The 11,658-nt window shown below is 31.7% G+C and overlaps 1 protein-coding gene across 1 annotated transcript; it reads right to left on the minus strand.

Annotated features, from left to right (window-relative positions):
* Positions 1-4,980: 4,980 nt before the first annotated feature.
* LOC112696882 (cyclic dof factor 1) lies at positions 4,981-8,362 on the minus strand. Its single transcript, XM_025749813.3, has 2 exons — positions 7,947-8,362; positions 4,981-6,332 (listed from the first exon to the last, which is right to left on the minus strand). The coding sequence occupies exons 1-2, from the start codon at positions 8,043-8,045 to the stop codon at positions 5,352-5,354; spliced, it is 1,080 nt and encodes a 359-aa protein (XP_025605598.1). The 5' UTR covers positions 8,046-8,362; the 3' UTR covers positions 4,981-5,351.
* Positions 8,363-11,658: the final 3,296 nt, after the last annotated feature.

The raw sequence follows: 11,658 nt of genomic DNA on the forward strand, positions 1-11,658 counted from the left end.
TGAATCATGATGGCTCTGTCAACTGTCACTTTTGATCAATTTCTAGTAGGGATGATGGATCTTTGGATGAATTCCAACCACCCTCTAGCTATGGGCTTTAGGTCAACTCTTCTTAGCTGAATGGGCTTGCCTTAGGAATCCCTTTTCTATTGTGCGCTTTTTACCCAGATATCTGAGAGCACTTGATCCAATCTCTGATCATGGTTGACTCTCCTAGTGTAAGGATGAGGATATCCTTGCAATAGGGGCAAGTTGAACGCCAGCCTCACACTTTTTGGGCTGAAATCTAAGATTCTTTCTCGGACTATGGTGATCCAATTCCTTGGATTTGGGTTCACACATTTGTGTCATGGTTTTGGTAACCCATGCATTAGCATAGAACTCTTGCACCATGAGAATCCCAACATCTTGGATGGGATTGGTTAGAATTTTCCAACCTCTTCTCCAGATCTCTCTTCAGATTTCTGGATACTCATTCTTCTTGAGAATGAAAGGGACCTCAGGGATCACTTTCTTGTCAGCCACTACTTCATAGAAGTGGTCTTGGTGGGTTTTGGTAATGAATCTCTCCATCTCTCAAGATTCAGAGGGATTGGCTACTGCCTTTCCTTTCCTCTTCTTAGAGGAGTCTCCAAACTTGGGTGCGATGAATGGTAATGGAAAGAGAAAAAAAGCTATGCTTTCCCAACACCAAACTTAAAACTTTGCTCGTCCTCGAGCAAAAGTAAAGGAAGAAGAAGAATATAGTAGAAAAAGAAGAAAATAGAAAGAGGAAGAGGGAGAGAGAGGCCTCGGCCTTGTGGGTGTATTAGTGTATAAGAGGTGTGTGTATGAAGGGTGATGGAGATGGGTATTTATAGGAGTGGGTAGGGCTTGGGTTCGGCCATAGGGTGGGTTTTGGGTGGGAAGTTTGATTTTGAAGTAGGTGGGGATTGGTGGGAGTTATGATGGATGTGGGGAAGTGGTATGGATTTGATTGGGCTAGGGTTTATGGGAAAGTGTGTACAGGGAAGTGTGAAAGTGAGTGGGGTAGGTAGGGTGGGTGAAAGATGCTGTGGGACCCACTAGTCCTGAGATGCTAGGGAATCCAGATTTCCTGCTTCTCTGCACTGGCGTTTGAACGCCCAGGGACTGCTCCCTGGTTGGCGTTCAACGCTAGCAATGCTCCCCTCTTGGGGCGTTGAACGTCCAGTGAGGGTTTCTTCACTGGCGTTCAACTTTGACACTCCAACCAGAGTGCTCTGTTTTCATTGCTGTAAATTCTGTCTCTTGACTGATGCACATGATCGTGACTCTAACAACTGAAAGAAAAATGAAAAATAAGCAACTCCTCGGTGAGTTGCTTCGATGGTGACAGAGCGGAGGATCCTGGATATGTTTTGGAGTCTTTTGCTCATTTTGTTTAGATCTCTCATCTTTTGTATTTATTTTGCCTAGAGGCTTACTTTGAGAGAAAAACTTGTATAAGCTGTTTTTAACTTTCAGAATTCTGTATCATCTGTATATAGCTAGCCGGCTTAAACTCCGCGAGCCGTAGCTAGATCTTTATGCTATTATACTCTGATATTTTATTATATTATATCTATATCTTGTGCGATAAGTTTGTAGCTTCGTGAGTACGTTTTGCGCTTTTTAAATCCTGTTTTTGAGCTGTATCTTTCATTGGGATTCTAGAATATATTAATTCTTTCTATATATTATATGTATAAGCTTTAGAATTATCGTAACCTTTGATTAACCTTTGCTTTATGATGCAAGGTAAGGCTTAGGGTAATTAGGGTGTTACAAGGCTCTCTCCCTCGCACCGGCGTCTTTGTCTCTCTCTGTTTCCCTTAAGGCTGCAAAAGCGCTCTCTCTCTCTCTCTCTCTCTCTCTCTCTCTCTCTCTCTCCCCCCTCTCAGGTCTGTGGCGGACGGCGGTGAGGTGTCCCTGTTCTCTACCAGAAAGGTCCTTCCTCCCTGTAGCGGTGCTTATGCTCCGAGAAGAATTTTCGCTGCTTCTGCTCCGCGACAAGGAATCTGTTACGATGCCAACCACCTCCTCCATTGCAAGTTAGTCATTTCTACCATTCAAATTGATAAAATTGCTATGAAATCGGGGTTTAGGGTATGGATTTTGTTACTGTAAAATTGGGGTTATGGTTTGGAATTGATTAATGTGAAATTGGTTTTAGTATTTGGACTCTGTTACGTTGAAATTGAGTTTAGAGTTTGGAATTCATTATTGTGAAATTGGTTTTAGTGTTTGGATTCTGTTACTTTGAAATTGAGTTTAGAGTTTGGAATTGATTACTGTAAAATTGGTTTTAGTGTTTAGATTTTGTTAGCTTTGCTTATCCTGCATCTTTTTTTTCGCTCTTTTTAACCTAATTTAAATTTTACTCTCTTTTTTTCTTGAACTTCTTCTATGCTTATTGTTTTGTTATGATTTTATTTCAGACTAAGCAAAACTCATGTCATAGCATATAGTTTGAAAAGAGCAATAGCCGTGGTAAACCTTTTTCGAAATAAATAAATTATTATTTTTCAATGTTGATGTTTTAAATGAGTTTGTGTTTTCTTGTTTAGTTTCGTAAGAATATTTTTCTTGTTGGGTTGGGAAGCCTTACCTTAATAGATGATCAGATTGCCTCTAAGAAAGCGTTCTCATCCAACTTTCTCATCTCTCCAAATAAGAATGTCTATGGTGGCAAGATCCTTGCTCAACTTTGTTGTGATTCTCTAAGACTTGAATCCTATGGTTCAAGTTTTCAGCTCGAAAGATTTTTCTCTAACCCTATCCTTGCCTTACTCCCTCTGTATTGTGATTTATTTATGCTTTTTTTGCCATTATTTCTTTTGTTTGTATTACTTTCACGTGATTTATAGTTTCAATGTAGAATCCTTCAACTTCAATGTTGTTATTGTCAGTTCTTGCTTACTTCTAGCCAAAATAATGTTACATCTTTAAAAATTTTAATCAGTAATTGCAATATTATGCAAACTCAATTTGTTCATTATCTATTAATGTTCTTGTTTTCATTTATTCCTCTAGATATATTTCTTTAGACTATCCAAAGAATTAACTCCTAACTCAGAATACTTATCTTATAGGTTTGTATCTTAAAATTTAGCTTAGATTATTTTCATGTGCAGCTTGTTGGCAACTCATATCTTTATAAAAGTTTCATATTGATATGACATCCACTTATATACTGAATTATATTGAACTCATTATTCTAAAGTTGTTTTAAGACTTAACAATTTGCTTATGGATCATTATATCCAAAGGTCAAAATTATTTTATATTGACTTTTTCTATGGAATAATTGACAATGGAAGCCTCTTCAGACATATTTTATAATCTCAAATAATGGTTTAGTTGTCTTTCCATTGGTATCTTGTTTCTTCTTGTGTTATATTTAAGTGATATTATTGATTTGCTTGACCAAATTAATATTAACTATTATGACCTAGCTATTAATAAGGAACTGCATAAGAAAAATCACTAACAATTATCTTTCTTTCCCTCTTTTTCTCTCTTTATTAGTAAGCATTATTAGCATTAGGCTTAGCATATTTAATTTGTTAATTTTTTGTTCCCAAAAAAATCATTATGAAGGAGAGAAAGAATTTAATCATACAATTTGTGAAGATCAAATACTAGAGAGTACAAATCACTAATTTGTGAAGATGATGAGTATCTTATTTTATTTGACTTATAAAATCTCTTTTATAGGTCACAAATATGTATGAATTTTACATAATACCTCATAAATCAAATTTGATATTTAATGTTTGATTAGTTTTCTTTATTGATATTAAATTAAAAAAAAATTGAAATTAATTTCAGTGCAATATGAAAAAAGTATTGTAAATAAAGAAATATGTAATTACAAAAAATGGTTGTAAAAAATTACAAATTAAAAGGTAACGGTGTTAAAATCATTGCCAAAGATAGCTACAAAATGACAACGGTATGAAAATCATTGCAAAAAAAAAAACAAAGACAACGCTTTTAAATCATTGTTTTTGTGAATAATCAAACTACAACAGCTTAAAACTGTTACCTATTTAGTTATGGTTTTAAACTGTTACATTATGAAAGAGAACAGTTTTAAACCGTTGCCTATCCAGTAACAATTTTAAACTGTTCTTTAAAAATTGTCAAAACAGTTGTCTATGTCTGTAATTATGGTAACGGCTTTTTTGGTTGTCGTTACCTTAAATAAAAAATTGTTGCCTATAAACGTTGACAACAATCGTATATACTACATGTTAAAAATCGTTGCCAAAATGTTGCCTAAAGTTTTAAAAACAGTTTTTAACCATTGCAAAAACCCTTATTTAATTTGTTGTAGTGAATAGATATCAAAACAAAGAAGAGGAGCTGGCTTTGGATTCAAAGGATGAAGATGTGAAGAAGATGTTAAAGATAATTGCTGAGATGAAAGAAGAGTTAAAGAGCATTAGAAAACGAATACAGTGTATTTGTTTATAAATAGGGCTATACTTTGTTTTGTTTATTCACACCATCCATAATACCACTTTGGCAAATAACCTGCATAGCTATCAGCTAATACTAACTAAAATATTAAAGAGATGACGAAAAAATGAAAATGATTAACGGAACGTGATATTTATGTGTGTACATGATTCATTTGTTTACAGTATAAAATTTTATGTGTACTTTTATCTATATAAAAATAATTATTTTTAACGTCGTAAAAATTATTTATCTTTCTTCTATTGTACCTGCCCAATTCAAATATAGTTTTTTGGATTAATAAAATTTATTATACAATATCAAATTCAAAATGAACAAAACACAAATATTCTAGAATATTATATATTACTTGTCAATTTGTATATATTAGATAAATTATAAATATCCTAAAATATAGAATTTCTATATATAATTACTATCTTATATATGTAACTAAACAGGTAGCTGGGGACAAATGGACGATACATATCACGCTTTGAAAACATATTTCTATATGTATATATATAATATAAAGTCATCATTGAAAAAAAAAAAATACAATTACGTATATAATATGTGTAAAATACTATGGTAACTCATATTTCATCCACCATTGAATAAAATGTAAAACATATTTAAATTGTGTATAAATGATTACACCTGCAATTTAGTAGCAGATAAAGTATAAACTAACATGAGTATATATACACGTATAACACAACTCTTTAATTATAAGCTCTCGTGTAATAACGTGTGAGCACGAGAAATAGGTGCTGGATTAATTGGCTTCTAAGATTTCAGTCGCATGTAATAAATTCTCTTTGCCTTTAGTTTCTATTTTCTCCAAAATATCAACATTTGATGATCATATACAATGTTATCATGTATCATGCCAATGTAGCCCAAATAGGACTTACTGAAGCCTCATTATTATTTTGCTCATCAATTCTCGGAATCTTCGGAACCAAGAAACATTTACTTGATTTCTGTTCATCAATGAAAACAGTACTGTGATCTCTACTATGCTTGCCAAGTATTGGAGAATTCCCGTTGCCGGAATAGCAGCTATTGTTATTACTAGTGGACGAAGAAGGCGATGAACGGCTATGATTGGATCCTATTGACACATTCCCCGGTGCAGGTCCAGGTGCGACCCACACAGGTGTTCCACCCCAGCATGGCCCTGGAACAAGATGAACTGGAATTGTTGCTGCTGCCACCATTGGTGTTGGACACCATTGAATTGAGTTTGGACCATGTTGTGGAACAACATTGTTCCAAGGCATAACCCATGGAGGAACAGGGTAACATTGCAACAATTTTGATGCGTTGTTGTTGTTGTTTTCTGAAGAAGATTCATTATTATTGTTAGTACACAACGATAATGATTCCTCCTCAGATTCAGTACAATAAATGATAGACGAATTTTCGTTCACAATTCCTCTTTCCTGGCCAAATTCCAACACGGTACCACTAGCATTGTCACTCTTATTATTTTTTGACGACGAATTTGTGGATTCTGGAACTCGGGTGGCCGCGGCTGCGGCTGCGGCGGCGGCTACTAGGACACTGCGGAACTGTGAAGCCAAGTGCTTGTGCTTCCTTCTGCCGGCGCCAACTGGGACATTCCTCATTGTTCCGCCGGCTGTCCAGTAGCGCTGGCAGTTCTTGCAGAAATGGCGCGGTTGGTTGACGTTGTAGTTGTTGAAGTAACAGAATTTTGTGTCCATGCTCTTGCATCTTGGACACTGAATAATCTTGTCTGGTTTCTTCATGGTTTTGTCTTCTTCATTTGTTGCTTCATCATTATGTTGCGAACCTTTTTTATCATCCCTTGAATCTGAGGAACTCATTTCTTGCTCTGGGTCCTAATAATGCAAGTCATAATAGACAGAAATCAAATCAAACATCATAATGATTTGAGAACATAAAAAATAATAGACAAGCAAGGCATCTTTTATTTATGTTCATTTTTTATCCAAGACTATAAAATCTTCAGTAGGTTTCCTTTTATCTTTCACCGTCCACAACTCGTTTACTTTTTATGCGTTAATATAATGATATATATTATCGACAAATGAAAATGAAAATTGAATAAATTAAAATCAACCACTAATATAAAATTAATATTAAAATATAAAATATTTATTAAAAATAATTTAAATTATATATATGTTTATACAGAAATATATTATGATTGACTTTGATTATATAAATAATATTTTTTAACAGCAAAATACATATTACTTTAACTCGTTGAAATACATATGTTACTTTTTATATTTTTTTCTATCCATTTCTTTTTAAATATTTTATTGGATCTATTGTTAAGAATCAAATTTAATAAACTAATTTGATAAAAATCGAATAAGATCTTGTTGATCCAACATACAATTAACGTATGTATTTTGAAATTATATATAGCAAACTAATAAAATCTTATATTTAAAGATTAATTTTAATAAATATTATATAAAATATATATCAAAATAAATTATTATGAAACAAAAATAACATTATATAATACAAAAAATATTAATTAAAATTAATTTCACTAAAAATATATATTTTAGTTATAAAATATGACTTTAAACTAAATCGAATTTACTTGAGCCATAATTTGGATTTGCCCAAAAATAACACCGAATAGAAAAAACAAACTAAACTCATTAAAATATGGAAAAGTATGAGGAGCCAATGAAATATTTATACAATGTGTACAATGGAGGTTTATGAAGTATTAGAGATATAATTATTAGTGTTACATTTTTCCATCAGCTGAATCTTTTGGGATGAGTGGTATTATGCATGGTATTAAAGCGCTAGATCTGAAAAGTCAAGAGTTCGATTCTTGGTGAACCCATTGTGAAATAGTATAGAGGATGTTCATTTCGTAACTTAATAGCCATTGTACACCTTGTACAAATAGTCCATTGTCTCCCTAGCGGGATCCTTAAAATATACTTAAAATTCGGAGTAAATTTATGATGGGATATGATATTGGAAAGCCCTTGTGAATATATTACCTATGTAGCTCTGACTCAATTTTGCTTATGTGATGTGCATGGAAAATGGATATATACCAATCATTTGACTAAATATTTGTGTATAAATGCCTTTGCACTTTGCAAAAAACTATGTATAATCAAATTCTTAATCTTAGAACACGTTAAGCCATGATATACAACATGATTCCACAAAGACAACCTGATCTATATGAACCTGAAGTCTAAACATGACAAAAACACGTAAATATTCTTGTTCTTAATAATAAATCCTTTGAATTTAAGAAGGCTTTGAAGCTTGAAATGAATTCTCATAATCAACAAGGATATAATAACAAGAACCTCGTAAACATCACACATAGTATACAGCCAAATTTAATAATACCACAAAAAAATGAAAAAAAAAAGCATAATTATGATTTATGAATAAGAGAGCAAAAATAGTTACTAATATATAATATTTTTATATGTACGTACCATGATGTGTCTAGAGATGGCTGGAATCTGAGATTCAGGCAATGGAATCTTCCTTCCAAATAGCATGATACCTTGATCATTCTCTTGAGTCTTAGACATGATGTTGATGTTGTTGTTTGTTATTGTTGGTGCTGCACACTATATGTATATATATATATATAGAGAGAGAGAGAGAGAGAAAGAGAGAGAGAGAGATGAAGCGAGTTCCACACTTGAAAAAACACAAGAAGACCTATAATATACAACACATAAGAGAGAATGAAGAATAAGATATATATGTGTGGTTAAAATAAAAGGCTAAAAGGTTGAAAAAAGGAAAAAGAAAAAGATGAGGCTCTTTTTCTTTTTGTGTATGTTGCCATACAATACAAGACAACTTTTCATGGGGGAGAGATAGAGGACTTCAGAATTCCACTAAAGAATCCATTCCCCTCTCTGAAGAAAAAGGCCCCCCCTGCAAAAAGCACAAAGAACGTGAGGCATCAGCCATCAGAGACACAATACAGTACTATATATTATTTATTATTATTCAATATTTTAATATATTCTTCTTCTTCTTCTTTCCTTTTTTTTTCCACCTAAAAGCTTTCTTTTTCCCTTTCTTTTCTCACACACACTTTTCCCATCTTTTCTTTTTCCTTTTCAATTGAAAAAGGTATTAGACAAGTATTCTTTTGAGAAAACAATTTCTTAAAAACATAGCTATAAGGTCAAATGAAATTGGTGTTTCCTACAATTTGGTGAATTTGATGTTACATAGATATATAGTTGAAGTAGATGATAGATGGAACGACAGATACCAAGCGAGGGAGAAATATTCATGTTTAAATTTTAGCTTAAAGGAATATTATTCATATTTAGTTTGATTATAGTTTGAATATGATTGTCTCTCTAGGAAAAACACCTCAGAAATGGGAGAAAGTGAAATTATAAGTTTATATTAGAGTATAAGGTAAATTACACTACAATTTGGTTGATCTATTTGTGAAGGGGAATAAAAACTCCTCTATACAAAAAGGGATTTGATGTATAACTTTTATATTTTTTAAAATATCATTTTTTTATATATAAGCATCAAAATGTTTTGTCAAGTTTAAAATTTAAACTAAAACTTACTTCTTAAGATAACAAAATGTGTACTATATTACATATTAATAAGGGTTAAGTACAATTTTGATCCTTAAGGTAGGAGTTAAAAATTTTTTTCGTTTTCAATTTTTTTTCTTATAAAATCGTCCCTAAAGTTTAACATAAGTTTAAAATTGTCCTTCGGACTAAAATACCTTTCTCTTCTTTCTCTTCTTCATTAGAAGCAATGAACCAAAAATAGAATGATAAAGAAAAAAAAGAAGCAAAAACATGAAGATTAGAGAACTAATGATACATCTTTTTATTCTAGAAAACAGAAGCGGAAACAAACGCCTCATCAAACTCATAGTCTCCTCCATGGTCCTCATCGCTGTCATCATTGCCGCTGTCCTAGGCACCAAAATTCGAAGCAAAAAACAAAAGCAAAAATAAAAGCAAAAAATAGAAGCAGAAACAAACGCAGAAATAAAAATAAAAACAGAAATAAATGCCTCATTATACTCATAGTCTCCTCCTTTATTCTCATTGCTGTCATCATTGCCGCCATCCTAGGCACTGAAATCCGAAGCAGAAAATAGAATAAAAAAACAGAGACAGAAACAAACTCAGAATCCGAATCAGAAGCACAAGAAACTTGAAATCTGAATCAGAAGTAGAAGATCAAATTAGAAGTAGATGAAATTAGAAAAATCAGAAATAGAACCTTGGAGAGGACCAGCGGCGAGGACCAAAAGTAACGGCAAGGACCAGAAGCACCAGCGGCAGCGGCGGATGGAGGACGTGAATCCCTTCAGCTCGCGCATCCCCTCTCTCTCTCTTTGTGGTCAGCGACGGTGGCTCAACGGCGACGATGAGCCCAGTACAACGACAACGGCCTCCCTTCCCCTTTCTTCTTCCTTCTCCCTGCGTGATTCCTTCCCCCTTTAATCCATTTATTTTTTTTTAGTTAAGAGTAATTTAGTAATAAAAATTAAAATTTTAGTAAAAAGATGATTTTAGAATTAAGTTAAATCTTAGAAACGATTTTATAAAAAAAAAATAGTTGGGATAAAAAAAAATTTCAGCTCCTGTTTTAAGGATCAAAATCGTATTTAACCTATTTAATAAAAAAAATATTAAATGACCATGAGAATTTATTATTTTTTATTATTAGTTAATCATCAATATTTAAAAGTATGATAACATATGTTTTTTAGTACTTGATTAAAGGAAACTAAAACAATTAAATCGATAGCTAAATATAATGACTAAAAATAATATAATAAATTCTGATATCTTTTAATATTTTTTTAATAAATAAAAAAATAAGTTAGCAGGGACACTATATATGCATCCACTTATTAGAGATTAATTACTTTCACCGGACGTCTCCTTATACCGTTATCTATCCGTCATTAGTAACTGTGGGGAGATAAACTTATAACTGTATTACAATTATTGAAATTGCAAAGATTTGTTAATTGCTAAGAAAATATAACTAAAAACAACCATTATGTTTGTGGCTGCATCGTAAAGTTTGTTAAATATATAATTATTTATGTACTTTTGTTTATTATAGTTTTTTAAATGAGTAAGTTCATAATATTAAAACTTCTATAATTATAAAGTTTAAGACTGGACCATTATTATTCTCAAAAAACAAAAAAATTAATATAAGACATAAAAAAAACAAAAAGGCCTGTACATAACCTAAATTAAAAAAAAAAGTCATTTGCGCTGCGTAAAATATACTTAATAATTTGTATACAAAAAACACATTTATAATTATTAAATTTATATGAAAATGTATTTATATCTTTGTTTTCAATTTTTATTAAAATATATCTAATATATAAATTAAAATAATTAGATTTTTATTTAAATAGTTAAAACTAAATATATCTAATTGCATATTATTGCGTTTTGTTGCTGAAAACTGATTGTTAATAGAGAATGAATTATAGTGGTTGCATGTAACTCTAGATTCTTGAAAGTGAAGTCAATCTGAATTTCTATGAACAAGGAATTAGGTCAAAACTAGACTCTCAAATTAACCATCAATTACTTATTCTTGCTCCTCTAGAAGGCATTTAGATGAGGTTTGGATGACTGAAATTGGGCGAGGGCGATTTGAGAATTTAGGTTATATAGAAAATGAAATTCTGCATAATTATATTATTTTTGGATGTGACCAATTTCGTGTTAAAGCTAGAGATATTTATTAGGACTCCACCAAATTTTATATGATTATAATAAAATTAGAATTAACTATATGCATAATTAAAGTATGACTCTCAAACTGAATTTTAAAATTGATTTTTTTTAATAATGTAGTAATTTCGTGAGTGTATAAATAATTCTATAATGATCCAAATGTATATATGGGACTAAAGGAAAACCTAGAGTATATTTGATTGAGTTTAAAGTTGAGAGAATTTCAATAAGAATTAATCTCTATACATACAAGTGTTTTGCGCTTACAAATTTTATAAGTCTGAAGAAAACGAAACTTACTAAACGCGTTGCTTATGTTACGTGCCTCTTTAACAGACTTTTAAATCAATTCAAATCAATTAACGCACAAATATATAACTTCCATTTTTCAAAAGTCGTTTCTTTTTTTTGAATTTCTTGCCAAATTTGT

The sequence above is a fragment of the Arachis hypogaea genome, chromosome 6, assembly GCF_003086295.3.
Source record: "Arachis hypogaea cultivar Tifrunner chromosome 6, arahy.Tifrunner.gnm2.J5K5, whole genome shotgun sequence".
Taxonomy (NCBI): Eukaryota; Viridiplantae; Streptophyta; class Magnoliopsida; order Fabales; family Fabaceae; genus Arachis; species Arachis hypogaea.